Here is a 21,113-nt window from a genome sequence, read left to right as displayed (position 1 = left end):
GCTTTCAGCATTGACAAACCACCCCTTCTTCAAGCCCTTACAGGGGGAACCCCTTCACCTCTCTTACCCATCTCCTCACAGTTAAGTCGACCAACACCTCCCACTCCCACCAGCACGCTCCATACACCATACTCCTACAGCTCCATCGCACAGCCCTACACTCTGACAACCCGCCCTCACTCAAATCCCACTGCACCTCTCCATTACACACCCCTAAAAGGAAACCACTCCAGCCACCGCTTGCGTCCTTCGCCCCTACCGTCCCACCGCTACGGCTACATTACCCAGTTCCCCACCGCCAAACACCCTGTCCCTCTCTTCCAGCCCCTACACACTGCTCACCCCTCCGCCGTAACAGGCGCACCGCACACCCTGACTCCCAGCTTCAGCTGCCCTACATGCAGCAGACTTCTCTAGCTGCCTTGCATGCACTCCAAAATCTCCCCCGTCTCTGTCCGTCACACGTCTCACTCCTGCTGGGATGCACACAGACCCGCCATGCCCACCTCCTCACACACACTCCTCCAACAGGCGCGCCCCGCCCCAATCCCGCACCGGATACCTAGACACCACCCCTCCGCTAGCTCCTCTAGCGCCGCGGGCCCGGACAGAAGGAGAGCACGGGGCCCAGGGGCCGGCTGACGCGTGTGAACTGCCCAGGGGTCACTCCCCCGCCAGAGCGGTGTGCGGCTGACATCCAATCCCCTCCCGCGCCAACCCGCGGGCAGTGACAGCGGGACCTGCCCCCGCCACGCCGGCCGGCCGGCTATATAAAACTCGGGCTCGGATTCCCTGAGCTGCGAAGGCGAGGGAGCGAAAACGGGGCGAGCGAGCGAGGGAGGGAGGAGTGCCGCTGCTTGAGCAGGCAGCCGCTCCAAACCCGCGGGGAAGGAGAGCGGAACATTGAGAGCTGTCCAGGGAGAAGGGGCGAGACCCGGGCAGGAGAAGGGGCAGGCGGAGAGAGGAAGGGAAGCGCGCAGCAGGCTGGCCGCGGAGCTGAGCACTCTCTGGGAGCGCTAACAGGTGCGGCGAAGTGACCCTGCCCGCTGTCCCGCTCCGCCTCCTCACTCTTACACCGCGAGTAGGGGGGTCCCTGCTGCGGGGGCTTGTCTGTCACCCCCGTTTCTTCCCCCCGCCCGAGTCCCGCTGAGGACCTCGGCCACTCCCAGCAGGTCTCAGGGCTCTCGGCGGGTGGCCGCGATGGTGGAAGATAACGCAGACACCACCTCCAGCTCTGGGGAGAAGAGCCGCGGGGGATGCCCGGACCAGCAGCAGCCGGAGGAGTGGGAGATGGAGAAGTCGGTGCAGGGCCCCCCAGGGCAGCCCGGAGGCAGCCGCTTGGTGGGAGGCAGCTACCCGCAGAAAAACGCCGAGATCCTGAGCAGCCAGTACGGTATCAACTTGTTCCTAGCCGGGCTGCTGCTCATGTTCGCCTGGGCTGTGCATGCGGTGGGCATCAGGAAGCAGGATCTGCTCTCCTATCTCATCACCATCATGCTCATCCAGCTGCTCTGGATGCTGTGGTACATCTGCAGGAGCTACACCCAGAGGAGGCTGATCCAAGAGAAAGACACCCACGCAGGAGCCCGCTGGTTAAAGTGTAAGTCGCGGGTCCCACTTCCATTTACTGGCAAAGCCAAGGTCGGGCTTTGGTTTCCCCTGCGAGGATAGCCAAAAAACCCAGCAACTTCCAGGGGGCTCAGCGCGTCTTAAGGCCAAATTCATGGTCTGTGTACTTGCCCTACCCTTGGCCATATAGTAGTGAAGGTCCCTATACTCAAGCAGAATGGAAACTTCCAGTGGATTCATTCCATGCAACCTGCAACTTGTCAGTCAGGTTACTGTGAAAAGAGAAATTTCACTCCCAGAGGGTTCCTCTGAAATCCCCTAATTTCTACCTTTCCTACCAGAGCCAGAGAGATGCTTGACACCAGTATATTTGAAGTTCCTCTTCTGTTCTTCATAATGATCATTTTCTTATTTTCTGTACAAAAACAATAAAAACCAACCAAACAAACAAAAAAAAATCCACTACATAGTTATATCTACATATAGAAATAGATGTAGATCTAGATTATATGGATACCAATCATACAGGTGAACACACTAAAGATTGAAACCTCCCCCCCGCACTCTACTTATTTAAAAGCTAGATACCAGGAGGGCAGGCACATTGAAAATAGGATAGTTAGGTTAGATCAGGCAATTATGTAGGTGAGAGTCTATTTGTCTAGAGGAATTTGGGACTTGGGAAGTGCACTCTTTTCAAGCAATGCAATATTATTTATTTTATTGCAGAATGCATCACAGGTGTCAAAGTTTGTCTATACAAATAAGCTATTATTATTTATTACCTGTATTATCTGTAGGAAAGGGATAGGTAAGAGAGTGAGTAAATATTATAATGCCACTATATAAATCCATGATACATCCACACCTTGAATACTGTAGGCAGTTCTGGTTGCCCCATTTCAAAAAAGATACATTAGAATTGGAAGAAGTACAGAGAAGGGCAACAAAATGATTGGGGCTATGGAAAACCTTCCTTATGAGGAGATATTAAAAAGACTGGGACTGTTCAGCTTGAAAAGGAGATGACTAAGAGGAGGTTATGTCAGAGTTCTATAAAATCATGAATGGTTTGGAGAAAGTGAATAAGGAAGTGTTATTTATCCCTTCACATAACACAATAACCAGGAGTCACCCAATTAAATTAATAAGCAGCAGGTTTAAAACAAACATGAGGAAGTACTTCTTCTTCACCCGGCACATAGTCAACATGTGAAACTCATTGCCAGGGGATGTTATGAAGGCCAAAACTATATTGTGGTCCAAAAAAAATTAGATAAGTTCACGAAGAATAGGTCATCAGGGTCTATTAGCCAAGATGGTCAGGGTTGCAACCCCATGCTCTGTGTGTACCTAAGCCTCTGACTGTCAGAAGCTGGGGATAGAGCATTCAATAATTGCCCTGTTTTGTTCATTTAATCTGAAGCATCTGGCACCAGCCATTGTTGGAAGAGAGGATACCTGGTTAGATGGACCATTGGTCTGACCCAACATGGCCATTCTTATGTTCTTAAGGTGCCATAAGCATTTATGGTGCTTTTCAGACAGACAAGAAGACAAGGACCCTTACCCAAGGAGCTTGCAGTTTAGGATATGAACTATGTGTACCATTCAGGTAGCACCTGTAGGCAAAAAAGAGAATTTCTGGGAAGTTTTGCAAGGCTTTTGCAGCAGCAATTATTTGCACCGTCATGTGCATATGGATATAGGCCCTCAATGGTTTTATTTAATTGTGTATTGAATAGTGTGACAAAGTCACATTAACTTAAAAGAATGTAGTGTTTCAGGTTGTAGGAAAAAAGCAAGGTCCTTTGCAGTAACCATTGAGCTGTAGTTTGGAATTCCAGCTGGCAAGGCTGTTTTTATCAACAGTCTTTTTTTCTGCCTGTAGCACTGTAAATGGTAGGCTGGAAACACGAGTGAGTTAAATGCAATACAGAGGTTGCATAAACCACTGGGGCCAGAGAAATTTTAAAAAACAATATCTCATGGCTTTGACGCAAATAGAGAAAATTCTCTGTGCAGCAGCTAGTGACTATCACTTAGATGAAAAACACTAGGAAGTCTGAAATGTGATCAATCAAAACAATAAGTAGTTGCTATTAAACTTCATTCTTTCTCAGCCCTACTGTTGTGCCTTCTTTAGTCTCTTATTGTCAGTATTAACAGCACTTGCAATTTGTATTGTTTTATTAAAACCGAAATTTATACATCCGTTTTCTGCATAATCACTTTGCTAAAAATTTATACTATTAACATGGCATCACATGAATAGTTACTGCTTATTATTTACTATTTCCCATAATAATATGCCATTCTTAGCCATAACTTGGTAGTTAAACAGTTTTACTTTAGTAGGATAGATGGGTCAAATTCTTCTTGGGTGTCATTTGAATTATGCCAGGGTTGCATTTGGCTTTATTTTGGGCCAAGTTCTGCTACCTTTACTCACATTAAGTAGCACTTTACTCTGTGAGTAGTTCCATTAATTGAGGAATAAGATACTACTCAACATAAGTAAGGGTGGCAAAATCTGGTCCTTTATCTTTGTGGCACATTTTTTCACTTGCCATGGAGGATATAATGAATCATAGAATCGCAGAAATAAAATATGCAAAAGAACTATTAGGTCATCTTATCCATTTCCTCCACCAATGCAGGATTGCTCTTTACAGTCTTCCACAATTTCCATTGGATGACTATTTCACAGTCTAATAAATTTCACTGTTGGAAATTTTTTTCTGATATTCAGACCACATTTTCCTATGCTTAGTTATGGCTTGGACAATTCTAGACAATTCCTTTAACCAATGTTAGAAGAAAACATACCTGGATTTATTAACGAATGTCCAATCCTGCAGTACTTACTCTGGCAAGACAACATTACCTTCCTTTTCCAGAGTTAGAACTCCATACTGATCTCTTAAAAAGTATCAATAATTGTGTAATAAAAATGATTAGCTAGTAGAACTGTTTACAAGTTTGAAAAAAAAGAAATGTTTTGTCATTGATTTATTGACTCCAAGACCAGAAGGGATCACTGTGACCATCTAGTCTGATCTCCTGTATAACACAGGCCATAGAACTTCCCCCAAATAATTCCTAGAGCAGATCTTTTAGAAAAATATCCAATCTTGATTTTAAAATGGTCAGTGATGGAAAATCCATCAGAGCCTTTGGTAAATTGTTATACTGGTTAATCACTCTCCCCATTAATTACTCTTCCCATTTTCATGATAATTTTCACACGTTTTCCTCATTTTTTTGGCCAGCTCTATTAGCTAGTTTTTTAGAATGTGCCTCTTTGTTCTCATTGCATAAAGAAAATGTGCATGAATTAACTGGTAAGACTAGAAAAAAGACTGGTTAGACTAGAAAATTTTAATATTTATCTAGATTACTTAGTTGGATTTAATTGTCCAGCATTTTGATACCCAATAAATGACCTATTTTATGTATTTTCTTTAGTCAGTGAATACCATGGTGAAAAGCTGTAACTATGTTACTACTTATGGCTTGCATTTTACCAGCATAAATGTTGGATGAGAATTACTGAACAAAAACATCTTTTTATATAGTTATGTATCTTTTTATATCCATTTCTAACCAGATCCTTTTGTGACTAGATGTTGGCAGTTTGAACCTTAGAGAAGTGTTCTTTCCCAATTTGTATGGTATACAAAACACATCTCCTGAAGTTTTAATGTAGACAATGTTTCTATTGACTTCAGTGTCTGTTTTGCTTCCTTAGGATTATATGAGCATGCCCCAAGTAATCATTTCCTCAAAGCTTTGAAGAAAGATGCATAAATGAAGTCCTTTGCCTGACTTACTCCAGTATGTCATTTTCCTGTCTTGATCCCATGGTTAAAAAAGAACCATAGGCACTACACAAGAAAACAGTGAAGATCAATCAAATTCTAATCTATAGGTGGACATCTTATGAAAAAAAGGGAGAAACAAACAACTTGCTCCCATGAACAAGTTTATCCTATTATTTTCTCCAACATCACAAGTTATACCTAAATTATGGCCAGCCTAGTTAACTTGGACTATGACCCTTAGCCTCAAATTTGAATGTTGGGCATTTTGTATATGTTGTTGGTGTATTGGGCTGAGACATTAGCTGTACTAGTTGTCGTTTGAACCAGCCCAAACAAAATATTTTTAATTTATATGAGTCACAGAAAACTTCCTTGAAGTCAATGTCACAATTCTCATTGACTTCAATGGGAGCAAGTTTGAACCCATAGCATATTTAGAGAGAACCAAAGGAAGCATGTGTGCAGAAATATTCATTATGACATAAATCATAATTACGCTGTGTGGGGGGAAAGTAAGTGTTTCTCCACTGATCATTTAGAATAATTGTCTAAAACATGTGAAATCTAGAACCCTCATTAAAGGAAATCCATGACTATGTGTAATACAAAGTTACATGGAAAGGAGTTACAATAAATATACAACAGCTGATTCATGCAAAAACAAGATATGTGCGTAGAGGAGGGGTCTGATGAGGAATCTACGATATGATTATTTATGCTTTTGTGTGTTTAAGCCTGACTTTCTTTCTTTCTTTCTTCACCTTAGTAATGCCGTAAACTCAGTTGAACTCTTCTCATAAGTAATGAAAAAAAGCATGCAGAATCAGACCCTAGGACTGTGCATCCCTTTCACCAACTGCATTGCTTCACCATTTCACTCTGTTTTAAATTATAAATATATGTATACACCATTTTTTCTCACTACCATTTTTTTTCTCACTTTAGTACTTAACTAAAGTGAGGAAAAAATGGTGTAAACATATATTTATAATATATAAAGATTATATATTAGGGTTTGAGCCTACACCACTGAACTCAATGGAAAATTTCACACTGGGATCAGGATTAGGGTCTTAAATCATTTCCAATCACATACCAAGTCAGTCTATATATTAGAATTTATTAAACAAGAACCACATCCGTTTTTCTCCAATGTAATATAAACTGTTGCTGCAGAAGGATCTTGTTTCCTGTTGATGAGATAATTATATTCAAAAAGAAATAAATCCTCAAGACATGTTGAAACCGTTAGAAAAAATATCCAAATAGACTAATTTTTAAAATTGCATTTTTTTGGTAGTAGTTTCCTTGGTATTTTTAGAAATTAGTCCTGCAAGTTATTGTAATGGAATTAACAATGGTAATTCCCTTTAGAACAATATTAATTCCTTGTAGAAGGAAACCTAAGTGACTAACTGCTAAAGCAGTCTAGAATCTACCACCTTACAGTACAATTTACTTGTGTACATAATGAAAAATTATACAGTACATTACTTAAACCTAGGGCCCAATCCTGCAAACACTTCCATATGTGAGTAACGTCACTTACATAATAACTAGTCCAACTGAACTCAATGGGAATACTCACTTGAGTAAAATTACTCACACACACAGGTGTTTGCAGAGTGGGCCCTTAGTTTTTGAACTATAAAAGTGAAAAGTTGAGGCCAAATTCTCTGCTGGTGTAAGGTATATCCCTAGGGATTTTGGTCTTTGGTTTCTTTATATAGTGAGTATTTGTAAAATATGAAACTAAAAATACTAATGGAAATGAAATTCTTCAGGTTGCATTCTGTTTCCAAATCTGTTTTTGTATATTAACAAAGAGCTAATGAATTGAATAAACCGTGTTATTTTAAAAATGGCTGTAGCAAAGTGATTGATGTATTTTTTTCTCCACTGCACCTGATTTGGAGCTTCTTGTATGCAGTGTTGTTGTAGCTGTGTCAGTCCCAGGATATTAGAAAAACAAGGTGGGTAAGGTAATACCTTTTATTGGACTAACTTCTGGTCCAATAAAAGGTACTACCTCACCCACGTTGGAGCTTCTTGTTCATTTGTAATGAACTGGTGAGTACACTGAAAATATGAATAATTCCCAAACAGCAACAATTACACTATATTTTTAAAATAAATAGCTCATCTTTAGTAGGGTATTTAACATGTTATTATAAGAATGAAGGGTCTCCTTGGTTGACTTGTTAACTTTAATTTTAGGGAACAAATATATATTGCCCCAAAACAATAATTTCAGTGGAACATCTCATGTTAATAAGGTGAGCAGAATTTGGCCCTTTAAGTATAATATAAATACTGAATAAAGTCAACTCTTGTGATATCATTTACCATCTTTATATCACAATTCTCTTTGAGCAATAAGAAACAGGGACAAAGACACAGTGATCTAAGTTCTGAGGGTCTTAGCCAGTTTTTACCTGGTCTTTATTCAGCTAAAGTTAAGTTAAAGTCAATGGGAGTTTGTCTGAGTAAGGACTTAGGAAAAAACTTGAATAAAGGTCTCAGAGTCTGGCTCAGTAATTTTATCTCCCGTTGTGTCTTGTTGCTTAATTATGCTGGTACAATAAGGTTCAATAGCAACATAGCTGTATCTTATCATATAGCTTTCCAAAATGAGTTCCCATTTAGATCTTTGAAGTGAAAGATATCGGAGTTATACTAAAAAAAAAAAAAAAAAAAAAAAAAAAACAGTAAAGGAAACATTTAAAAAAACCCTTTAAAAACATTATATAAAAATTTAGACAAACGTTTGTTTGTTTGTGTATGTATGTTAAAGTAATGGCTCTCAGGATGAAGTCTGAAATCTGAGTGCATTTGTAAAAAGAAAAGCATACAGTTTTTGGTCTCTGACTTATAGTGGTTCAGTATAACCTTCTGAACAATTGAGATGGCATACCAAGTGATTGTATTACTGCCCAGTGTAGGACTCTTGGGTCAGGAGACTGTAACATTATTGTTCAGCTCTGTGAGCGGTATAGTTTGCTGTGTAGCTATATAGTGCATTAATTCATTTGTCTGTATAACTGGCTCTGTGCTACAGTTACTTGAGGCTCTGATTCAGCAAGGTGCTGAGCAGCTTCTACAAGATGCTGAATGCCCTCAACTCCCTGGGAACTGTAAGATTGGTCCCTACATACTGCATGAGCTATTCATGTATTGTGGTTACGCGTAAGTCATAGATTGTGAAAGAGCTTTCATGAATTACAGCGCTTTATTGCATTGAGTAAACTGATCTTATGACCATTTACTTATTTTACTGATTAGTAGGGATAGCCTTTTCAAAACATGAATTTTCATTTATTAGTACAGATTCTCTGAAGACAGGTTAACTGTATATTAACATTTTCTAATATTTGTTTTGTCTTAGGTGGGATTACATTATTTGCAGTGATTACTTTAATTCTGGACTCTTTTAAAATTGGATACTTTATTGGATTTTCAAACTGTTTATCAGCAACTGAAGGCATTTTTCCTGTCACACATGCAGTGCACACACTTTTACAGGTAAAAGTAGCCAGTTTTAGCTTGTTGTTATTATGTCTGTTTTTGTCACCAAGCATCATTTTTGTCTGTTCCTCTTGCTCTGTTTTTCCTAAATTAGTTTCTAAAAACATTAGGAGATAAGTTGTTAAAGGCTAAACTTTTTGTGAATGTATACTCCTTTCTGCATGCAAACTGGGATTTGAGCATGCAGGCAGTTGAGCCAATTTGTATCCAAAAATGCCTGTTTGTATCTGAAAATGAACTAGCTCCTCACACATAAGATACATGTATAAATGTTTCACATGGATAAAAAGGTCTCCTAAAAATTTGATCCCACATTGGGCACGACATACCTTTTTGTCGTTCAAGTTAGGCACATAGTCGTCATAATTTTTTTTATATGAAATGAGACAAATACATTTCACTGTTGCTTCTGCACAGGAACTTGCCATACTGGTTCAGTCCATCGATCCATCTAGTCTGGTCTCCTGCGGCTGGCAGTAATGAATAACTGATTCTTCAAAGGAAGGCAAAACCCCTAAATAATGTACTTATGTAGTTGTGCAATGCTTGTTCATATGGGGAAATTCCTTCCTGAAACAAGTAAATGATGGGTTTTCACCCTGAAGCATGTTATTTGATTACGCACATCACTATGTGCATAGCAGCAAACATAGCCAATGAGTGTACAATTATCCAGTCGTATTCTAAGTCTAGCCATTTGTCTCCATGTCATCATGTGGCAATGAATTCCACACTTGATTATATGTTGCATAAAGAAGTGTTTCCTTTTCTATTATTCTAAACTTACACACCACCCCCTTGTTATTATGTAATAGGTCAAAAGGGAGAGACTGATGAGATTTCACAATAGCCTTCATAATGTTGAACACCTGAATCAAGATCCTCTTACAATTTCTCCATCCCGGATGGTGAGCCAGATTATGCACCTGCATGAGGGCCAGGCGCAGTGTGTGGTTGGGGGAGGCCCAACTAACTTCCATTCCCTTGCACAACCAGCTCGGAAGCAGAATTCCAATTCCAATTCCATGTGCAATGCAGAGCTGTACAGAGGAAGGGAAAAATAAAAACCATCGATAACGGATGCTAGTGAGGTCACTTAATGCATCTTCAGAAGGTGCATAGATAACATGGCGATGGGCGCAGTATAAGAACTGTGCCAGAAAATTTGGATTTGATTCAAAACTTTCATAAAGTTTGGAAGCCTTTTGATCCAATGTTTTGGTTTAGTCCCTTTTTAAATTTGGCAAATGTTTCACTGAACAGATGGGCAAATGTGGTAGGAATGTGATCTTCTGGTTAGGTGGCTGGAGATCAGAATTCTCAGTTTTGCCAATGAAATGCTGTGTAGACTTAGGCCCACATTTTCAAAAGTGTCCACTAATTTTGAGTTCCTTAAATCAGAGGTGCTGAACATGGACAATTCTAGCTGAAGTCAATGGGGGCTGCAGAAAATCAGGCCCTGGATATCTCAAGTTTGGCACCAAAAGTTGAGGTGCCCAGAATGAATGGACATTTGAGCCTTAATTTACTGTTAATTAATGTGTTTTGGACATCTCAGAATTCCATTTCACTGGGACCATTATCAGACAGAGCAGACATGCAATGTTCTTTTCAAAGGTTCTGTGAAGAAGAAATAACCTTTTTTAGATAAGGGAAGGGCATTAGATCTAATATACTTGGACTTCAGTAAAGCATTTAACTTGATGCCACATGGGAACTTATTAGTGAAATTAGAGAAGAAGAGGATCAGTACAAGGTGGTGAATTATAAGGTGGATAAAAGTGCAAAAACAATGGGTTGTGCTGAAAGGTGAATTATTGGACTAGAGGTAGGTTACTAGTGGAGTTCCTTAAGGATAAGTCTTGGGACCAATCTAATTCAATAATTTTATTAGTGATTTTGGCACAAAAAGTAGGCATCTGCTAGTGAAATTTGCTGATGATATAAAGTTTTGAGGCATCGTCAATACAGAGGAGGATCGGAATATTATACAGGAAGATCTGGATGACTGACGACCGGAGTAATACAAATGGGATGAAATTCAAAGTACTAAGTGCAACGTCATGCACTTAGTGTCTAATACATTTTTTTGCCATAAGCTAGGGGCTCATCCGTTGGAAGAAACAGAGGAGGATAAAGACCTGGTTGTGTTGGTCTATCACAAGATGGCTATGAATCATCAACATGATGTGGCAGCAAAAAAGACAAATGTGATCCTAGGATGTATCAGGTGATGCATTTCCAGTTGAGATAGAGAAGTATTAATGCCATTGTACAAGGCACTGGTAAGATCTCCTTTGAAATACCGTGTACAGTTCTGGTCACCCATATTCAAGAAAGATAAATATGAACTGGAAAAGGTGTAGAAAAGCACTACTATGAATTGCTGTGCTCTGTTCACTCTCTCTGAAGCATCTGGATATGGCCACTGTTGGAAAACAAAATACTGGTCTAAATGGACGATTGGTCTGACTCAGTATGACCATTTTTCTGTTCTTATGATGATCAGGGGAATGGAAGACCTATCTTATGAGAGGAGACTGGAAGATGTTGGTATTTTTAGCCTTGCAAAAAGAAGGCAGAGAGGGGTTATGACTGCTTTCTATAAATACATTGGTGGGTAAACACCAGGGAGAGTGAAGAGCTATTTAAGCTAAAGGACAATATTGGTGCAAGAACAAATGGGTATGTACTGGTGAGGAACAAATTCAGGCTAGAAATTAGAAGAAGGTTTCTACCCAGCAGAGGAATGAGGTTCTGGAACAGCCTCCCAGTAGGACTTTTGGGGCCAAATAATTTAATTAGATTTAAGCGAGGGCTAGACAAATTTATGAGTGTGATTGTATGACAGGGTTACTTATGATGGTAGGGGCAAGCCTTGGGGCTCACTTCAAGTCTGATGTTCCTAAAATTTCATGCTTCAGGGTTTCAGCCAGCCATCTGCAGGGATCAGGAAGGGATTCTCCTCTTCCCACCTCAAGCCCCTCAATTATTCTGGGTTGTTTTGTTTGTTTTTTATCTCCTTGCTTACCACAGCTGGAGATGGGACATTGGATGCTGTGAGGTGGCACTGAGCACTCTCTCTCTCAGGTTCTTGGCTGGCTGGCACTAGCTCAGGGAGCTCACATGCTCAAGGTCCCCAACATCACATGATCACCAGCCATTTGTGGGGCCAGGAAGGAATTTTCTTCCAGGTCAGATTGTCAGTGACCTTGGAGGTATTTTGCTTTCCTCTGCAGCATGTGGATGCTGTTCACTTGCCAAAATTATCTGGGTATATCTCACTTAATCATGTCCCTGCCATTGCAGGGGCCTCGGGCACTGGTGCACCTCGCTCTCTCCTGTTCTCTGCCTGTGGCAAATAATAGTCTAGACTCCTGTGGCCTGTATACTGTGGTCTAATTTTGGTTGTTGGGTTGAGGGTGTGGGTGTTGGTTGCTTGCGATATGCAGATGGTCAGACTCGATGATCTGGTGTTCCCTTTTGGCCTTAAACTCTGATTCTATGCCTGACCACTTTTCAAGCACTTCCCCTATTGTCAGACTTCAGTATTCTGGGAACCTAACTGTGATTGATGTCTCCAGATTCCATGCCAGCATCCCTTTGGAATCTGGTGTATCATTCCACTATCACCTTGCATTCCTCATTCATTCCACTAGGTTGCATCAATAGGGAACTAAATCCTGAAGTCTCACTCCATTATCCTTCCACAAACTCAGTATTATCTGATTCTTCTTTCGTCCCCCCCATTCCCACCTCTCAGACCCAGTCTCCAGTGATGTGCTCTGCCTCTTTAATATCCACCAAAACTGACCTTTCTGTGCTCTCTTGGCTGCTACAACCTTTGTACCTGCTGTGGTTGTCTCTCAGATTGATTACTACCAACCTTCTCTCCTGCTTTCTGTATGTCACTGTTGTTAGATGCTATATCTCAGGGCCTCCTCTTACTACAGTCACTTCTCCTCCCTGCAGGCTATTCACAGAACCTCTCCACCTTGAACCCGTTCATTAACCTGTCTCTTACCTCATCATTATCAACATTCTCAGCCTCACCAGGCCCTACATAAATCTCACTGCTGCCTACATCTCTGATCTCACTTCTTACTTTCACTTCCTACATTCCTCTCATTCTCCTTTCCATTTCCTTCTTTTGGCTTCTTGCCTTTGCTCATGCAGCCACTTTATTCATGGACCATGACTTGTCCACTTGGAGCCCTCACTGTGCTCTACTTCATAGCTCTCCTAAAATCTCAAATTTTCCAGGAATTCTTCCTACCTTGTTCCCCTCACCAATGATCTCTCATCTGAACTGTTATCTCATAATTTGTCTCATGTGTGTTATTGTTGTCTATTTTAGACTTTAAGTTCCTTGGGGCAGGGGATTCATCTCCCTTGATCATACTGTAAAGCCCAATGTAAATGTACTGGCCTATACCTTTTAAATTAATAATACTAGTTGCTAATTGACAGGTGCTGCAAGATGAAAGCACTTTATTAATTAGAAACTTTGTTGGCAGCCTCAACCAAGAAACACTGATGTATGGGTTGGGAACCAGTAGGAACCTCTTACCCATCAAAATGCTTCTCTCAGAGAAGGATAGACGCACATAGCAGCACTGCTACTGTTGCAGTTGCAATACCTGTCTTGTGGACAGAGAACTTTATATTTCTGTGCTGTCAGTCTGGTACTTTCCTTCACATTTTTCACCACTACATGAAAAATAAGTCTTTCCAGCTACAGAAACTCAAAGTATGGGATCTATTTTGGAGGAGACATGTTTAACGAAGTTTCTACTGTAATCTGTTCCACTGTCTTGTGTATATGAGCGATGTTAGGTTTCTGAGTGACAGGCAAGTTCTGGGTGAATGGCACAGGGGGCCCAGGGTCATTTCAGATCCATTGAGCCTGATGGCAATGGATCTGCACCAATTTACACCAGCAGAGAATCTGGCCATCAGTGTTTTCCTCTCTAACCATCTTCATTGTTAATACTCACAAATATAGTGACATTTACCCAAATGAACTGATTGTATTTTATCTGTATTTCCATTTAGGTGTATTTTCTTTGGTGTCATGCCAAGGATATTATCCAGTCTTTCAAAACACTTGAAAGGTAAAATGAATATGATTTAGCTCTGGAACATTACTTCTAGTTTGTATGTATGTTGTTTTAACATGTATTGCATTATCATATAAAAATGCAGATAGTGAAAGTTTTTGGAGTCTGATTCTACTTTTACTTATGTTTGTGTAAATTGGGTGCAATTCCATTTACAGGCGTAAGTGAGAGGGTAAATCATTATTTTTTAATTTATATTTTCAATTTAAACAGTGTTTATACTTTAACAAAAATAGTCAAAGAATATGCATGATTTTTCCACTAACTAAATCATGTGACATGACTGCTACAGCATAGTAACTTTTCATCTTTGGAGTTACACGTATCTTTCTCAGGGTAAGGAAATATCACCTGTATGTCTCATGTTTAATTTATTTAGCTGTCTGAAGGGTTATTGGCATCGGTCACTGTGTGCAGTAGCTTGCATTCAGTGACACATATTTGACAACATCTTAAATTGTTATGTGGGAATGCCTTCTTTGGACCAGATATGAATGTACAAATATACTGTGGGACAAATTCTGCTCTGACGTATGCCCATATAGCTCCCATTGAAGTCAGAGGGATTTGTGCACACATCTGACGGCAGACCTTGGCATCTACAGTGTGATTTACATATCCCATTAATCGGAAACACTGAATACACTCAGATGATCTTAAAATAGAGGACTATATTCACTAGCCCGGAACTTGGAAGACCTGGATTCAATTCTCTGTTCTACTATAGACTTCCTGAGTGACTTTGGGCTAGTCGTGTAATCTCTCTCTAACTCAGTTCCCCATCTGTACAATGGAATTAATAGCACTTCCCTACCTCACAGGGCTGTTATGAGGATAAATATATTAGAGATTGAGAGCTGCTCAGAAACTACGCTAATGGAGACCAGATAAGTGCCTAAAGTAGATTAGATTACAAAGACTATACCCATATCTTTATTCACAAAATACATATAGAACAGACAGCACCAATTAAAACTTTCCTACCTGGCTCCCTAAAAGTTGGCCCAATTTCCAGGAATTATGGCATTATGGGAGCTCAGCACCTCCGTGAATCAGGCTCAGTGTGTCTGAACTCTGGCTTGGAAGGAACAACACCAATAGTGCTGGTAGCAGTCTCCTATCTGCTTGCAGAAGTGTCAACTGTGCTACAGACAGAGGATGGAGATCACCATCTGATTTCACATTGCAGGCAAACTGAACCAATGATCATGAGACAAATGTTTTTATACCCCATCCCCAAGTTCTTGAGCTGCCCAGTTACCTTACAATTATCTTATAAAATCCATTCTTCTTTTAGGGTCCAATCCTAAAAAGCTGCTATTAACTTTAGACACACAGTCAGATAGGAAGGAAGGATTAACCTTTCCCCACACCATCCTTTTTGGCTTTCTTCTTCTTTAAGGCTCCAGCAGGGCCTTTGATGTGGGAAGACAGAGCAGCATCCTCTATATCTTAGTGATAGCTCTTTTTATTTTTAATTAAATAGATGGAAATGTCAAACTATGTAGTATCTATGAAAATACTTCTTAAAACTATGGCTGCACAGACGGGCAGCATTCCAGTAGAGACAAAATTAAACCATGATTGAAAAAGTAGTAAAAAATATAGGCAACACCATTGAGAAAGGGGAAGAAATCAGCAAAAAGACTTACTGTGGCCAGGGATAAAATATTCAAAAGTGCCTAAATGACTTAGAAACCTAAGTCTTATGGACTTTCAGTAGGATTTAAGCTCCTAACTCACATAGATACATTTGAAAATTTTACCTGAGATCTTCATGTGGCATCACTGACTTCAGTGGACCCTCCACCCCTAAATGTCAGATCTCCAGCAAGAATAAAAAAGAATGCCCATTCTACTGTCATCATGCATGGTATTGTACAATGATGAAGTACCACAGATGTAAACCAACAAGTTTATCTGGTGATGCCTGACAAAGGTGGATGGAAAGCGAGCTAGATTGTCGGGCTCAATGGGTAATGATCAACAGCTCAATGTCTAGTTGGCAGCTGGTATCAAGCAGAGTGCCCCAGGGGTCGGTCCTGGGGCCAGTTTTGTTCAACAACTTTATTAATGATCTGGACGATGGGATAGATTGCACCCTCAGCAAGTTCGTGGATGACACTTAGTTGGGGGGAAAGATAGGAATGCTGGAGGATAGGGATAGGGTCCAGAGTGACCTAGACAAATTGGAGGATTGGGCCAAAACAAATCTGATGTGGTTCAACAAGGACAAGTGCAGAGTCCTGCAGTTAGGATGGAAGAATCCCATGCACCGCTACAGGCTGGGGATTGACTGGCTAAGCAGCAGTTCTGCGAAAAAGGACCTGGGGATTGCAGTGGATGAGAAGCTGGATATAAGTCAGCAGTGTGCCCTTGTTGTCAAGAAGGCCAACAGCATATTGGGCTGCATTAGTAGGAGCATTGCCAGCAGATTGAGAGAAGTGATTATTCCCCTCTATTCGGCACTGGTGAGGCCACACCTAGAGTATTGAGTCCAAGTTTTGATCCTCCCACTACAGAAGGGATGTGGACAAATTGGAGAGAGACCAGTGGAAGGCAGTGAAAATGATTAGGGAGCTGGGGCACATGACTTACGAGGAGAGGCTGAGGGAATTGGGCTTATTTAGTCTGCAGAAGAGAAGAGTGAGGAGAGATTTGATAGCAGCCTTCAATTACCTGAAGGGGGGTTCCAAAGAGGATGGAGCTCGGCTGTTCCCAGTGGTGGCAGATGACAGAACAAGGAGCAATGATCTCAAGTTGCAGTGGGGTAGGTATAGGTTGGATATTAGGAAACACTATTTCACTAGGAGGGGTTGGTCCTACTTTGAGCAGGGGGCTGGACTAGATGACCTCCTGAGGTCTCTTCCAACCCTAATCTTCTATGATTCTATGAAATGTCATAATGATTCTTGAAACATGACTGCTAAACAAACTACAGGCACTGGCCAAATAGTTATAGAAAACAAAATAAGAAAATAAGAAAATGACTCAGAAACCTCGCCTGTGGGTTCTATTCTCTTTAGGTTTGTATATAAAGCTCATGAACACCAATGAGAATTATGTAAACATAGGACTTGGCTTATTTTCTTTTCTATATGACTATATTTACTAAGGCTTTCTGATGTATAAAATAGACAGGTGTGGTGCAGTGACCAAAGTTCAGTAGTTGAAGCCAGGAACTCATAAATCCAAATCTTGCCAGCAGTGATGACCCCCTCTGTGGCTCTTAGGAAGTCTGTTCCGCATATTACTCAGCTACCTTACACAGTCACTGTGAGGAGTGAAATAAAAAAAGTGAGAGACAGTATGAGGTGACCCAGTGTGCTGTCTTGAGCTAGGGAGGCAGTGTGGTCCAATAGATACAGCAATTGCCCAGGAGCCAGGAGAGCTGGTTTCTATTCCTGGCTCTGCCACTGACCTGCTTTGTGACCTTAGGCAAGTCACTTTCACTATGTTTTGTCTCCCACCTTTGTTTGTCTTGTCAATTTAAATGGTAAGTTCTTTGAGCCAGAGACTTTCTCTCATTGTGTCTTAATAGAGAGCCAATGAGGTCTGATCTTGATTGAGGCTTCCAAGTGCTATTGTTATACAAATAATAAATATCTGACCAGACCTGGCTTTCATTTTTAGACAGGTTTCTGAGTCCTGAATTAAAAAGTCATATTTTATGCATCATAACTGTGAAAATCCACACACAATACCACTAACTAACACTGTTAGTTGGATCTGGGGGCAGTTCATACAACTGTGGGAATGCTCTTGAAAACAATTATGATGTACTAGTTCTTTACTTCCATTATTAGCTTCACTGCAGCAGCACAATAGAGCCTTTGTTATATGCTCTGCAGTACCTCTATACAGTGTGACATTAAAACATATTGTTCTGTTTGTTTAATCATGTAAAATACTATTCTTTTAGTTTATTTTCAAAATAAGGCTTGCAGTGTGAGATAGTGAAATAAGATCTATTTATAAGTAGATTGCTTATAGCGTGATACCTCTGAATCGGGGACTTTGTGCAAAGGCAAGATGAAGAATTGTTCGGAGACGCTGGCCAGAAGAAGGAATGCAAACCGATTTGAAACTTGGTGCAAGAGAAGGAAGTCTGCAGTAAGCAGTGGGAAGTGGAGGGACCAAGACTGGCTCACTCTTAGAAAAAAACCACAGTATTTTACAACAATGGGTCAAAACATCACAGTTTGCAATAACTGTTATGTTTTGACCCATTATTTCACTGCTTACCCCAGACATCTTTCTCTTGCCCCACATTGGAACGCATTCTCAGACTGAGATTTCAAAGCCTCCTCGGGTGTTTAACCACACAATTCCCATTTATTTTAATTGTAACTGTGTGGCTAACTCCCCTATGTGGCTTTGACAATTTCAACCAGGAAATCTTGTTAGATTTGTAGATGGAAATGAATGGAGTGGAATCTGGAGAAGGCAGGGGAATATCTGTAAGGAAAGGATGACTACAGTGGGTGTGAGGAAGGAGTGCAGGTATGTTAAAGCATTCTGTGCAGGAGTGGGAGCAGTAGAGCCTATTAACATAAACTTATTCCTGTTTAGATTAGTAAATCGTTGTCATGAACATGAACTTTCATATAAACCCATCCAGAAAGTCGCTATATAATATATGACTATTTCCAAAGAATGACATATGCTATTCCTGGCAATAATGCCATCATATAAATATAAACATTGCCATTGTACAAGAGATTGTGGCAAATAAGAGCAGCATCCTACTTACAATACAATTTAATAGATTAAACCACTGCCTTTTTATAACATCCTGAAAGACCCACCTATCTAACCTGTTTCACCATGAATGTAAGGAGACTGTTTAGCATTTGTTTTACTGCCATTGAGGAGTAAAGTAGTGTCAATCTTTGTACCCACTAAAAAGTGATGGATTCCATTTAAGATAGATGGGGTGAAATCCTTTGTACAGATTGTATCAATAACTAATCTATTTTCTAGGTTTGGGGTGATCCATTCCGTGTTTACAAATTTACTCCTGTGGACAAACGGAGTGTTAACAGAATCAAAACACCAACTCAATGAACACAAGGAAAGACTAATCACACTTGGTTTTGGAAACATAACAATAGGTAAGCTAAAGGGTTGGTATGTTTTTGGAAGTTCTGCTATAATGCATGATCATTCTAAATATGATATCCCACCAGGTCAATGGTAAGTATCGTACCATACATAATAAGGTCCTGATCACCTGCAATGGCCCATACATAATAATAATGGTCCTGATCACCTGCAACTCCTATTTCCTTCAGTGGGAACTGATCGTTCTCAGTGCCTTAGTGAATCAGGACCAGAGTAACAATAATATCCACAGACTCTAAAAAAAGGCATATTGTAAACATTTATTTTGTTGTATAAAATCCCCAAAGCACCTATCCAGTAAGAAAGCACAGAGAGTAATTGAACAAAGCATGTAGTTAAAAGAGATTTTAATTGGTGCCATATTGCTAGTGGTAAGCAGCTCTCATGACATGGGCCCAATCCTGCAAAGCCTCTCAGGTGAGGAGTCCCACTGAATTCAATGGAACTGCTCCAGTGGCACCAATGCAGATATTTCTTAAGGAGGGGAAGCAAATTCCAGTCCCTGTCCCACCCCCACCTGGGACCCTGCTCTGGTCCCCACTCATTCTCTGGTCCTCTTCCTGCAGGGTCTCCCTTGGCTGGGGAGACTCTCCTCTCTTTTACTAACACAGTACATGAGCCAGTGGCACCAGGAGTTGAATTCTCAGCAGACTTCTCTGCACTCCACCGTACAGGAACAGACTTATGGTGCACGAGGGTGGGGGGAGAGCGGGAGAGGTCAAATTTCAGTGGCATTGCGACCGCACAGCTGAAGCGATGTTCCAGACCACTCTGCCAGCAGCTGTACTTATTTAGTATTGGACCACTGCTTAAAAGTGCTGTGCACCTCCCTTCCTGCTCTGCAGCCTATGGAACTTTAAACAAGTGCAAAACCCTTGGGGAGGGGGTGGAGCAGCATTGGCCCTCCTCCTCCGCTTACGCAGCCCCCTCCAATTATCGCTACTGAAATAAAGATTCTGTATGTCAGTGCTGGTTTGCCTTCTGTATTGTAAGAGTCTCTTCTCATAATGGACAATTTTCTCCACTGATAATGTCACAGACTTTGACAAATTCTGAACATGATCCTCTGAGGTGCTGAGCACCTTCAACTCCCAATGAAATCAAGGGAAGTTGAGGGTAGTCAGCAGCTTAAATGGGAGTAAATGCACTCTGCAGGTGAGGGTACTTCTCTTCTGCTCCCAAAATTGTTCTGCAGGATTGTTTGGGATCATGCTAATCCTCACTGCAGGTGACGGGGAAGAGAGCCAGAGATATGCAAGGAGTGAATAGGCTTGCAGCTTTGGTGTAAATATTTTTTCCCGAGTGAATCCAATAGCACCTGGATCTTAACAGCCCCTTGTTTTGGTTTTTCAAAACCAAAACCCAAACCAACCACATTTTTGTCTCTCTCTATTGCAGATTAGCTGAAAATAGTTTGCAATTTTCCCTTACTCCCAGTAGAGTTCAAGGTAAATTCCAAAACTGGTAAAAAATATACTTAATAATTAGGGTTGCTAACTTTCTATTGGCACAAAACCGAACACCCTAGCCCTGCCCCTTCCTCGAAGCCCCGCCCCTTCACCCGAGGCCCGACCCCCACTCATTACATTCCTCCTCTCTCGGTGGCTTGCTCTTTCCCACCCTCACTCACTTTCACTGGGCTGGGGCTGTGGGTTTGGGGTGCGAGAGGGGTGAGGGCTCTGGCTGGGGGTGCAGGCTCTGGGGTGGGGCTGGGGATGCAGGGTTTGAAGTGCAGGAGGGAGCTCCAGGTTTTGGGGGGGTTCAGGGCTGGGGGTTGGGGTCAAGGCTCTGGGCGGGGGCTGGAGATGAGGGGTTTGAGGTGCAGGAGGGGGTTCCAGGTTTGGGGGGGGGCTCAGAGCTGGGGAAGGGGATTGGGGTACCGGGTTGAGGCACGGGCTTACCTGCGGCGGCTCCCAGTCAGCGGTGCAGTGGGGATGCTAAGGCTGGCTTC

At 41.4% G+C, this 21,113-nt stretch overlaps 1 protein-coding gene across 1 annotated transcript in view; it reads left to right on the top strand.

The window, feature by feature from the left end:
* The first annotated feature begins 796 nt into the window (after positions 1-796).
* The window catches only part of LOC101938110 (proton channel OTOP1-like), a 31,736-nt gene continuing 11,419 nt past the window's right edge, over positions 797-21,113 (top strand). Inside the window, exons 1-4 of the mRNA XM_065597080.1 lie at positions 797-1,600; positions 8,779-8,915; positions 13,974-14,032; positions 19,022-19,152. Coding sequence (XP_065453152.1) covers positions 1,201-1,600; positions 8,779-8,915; positions 13,974-14,032; positions 19,022-19,152 — 727 coding nt within the window. The 5' untranslated portion in view covers positions 797-1,200. The remainder of the gene's footprint in view (positions 1,601-8,778; positions 8,916-13,973; positions 14,033-19,021; positions 19,153-21,113) is intronic.

This window comes from Chrysemys picta, chromosome 5 (assembly GCF_011386835.1).
Source record: "Chrysemys picta bellii isolate R12L10 chromosome 5, ASM1138683v2, whole genome shotgun sequence".
Lineage (NCBI taxonomy): Eukaryota > Metazoa > Chordata > Testudines > Emydidae > Chrysemys > Chrysemys picta.
The sequence above is the reverse complement of the archived record's forward strand: the minus strand, read 5'-3'. Positions and strand labels throughout refer to the sequence as shown.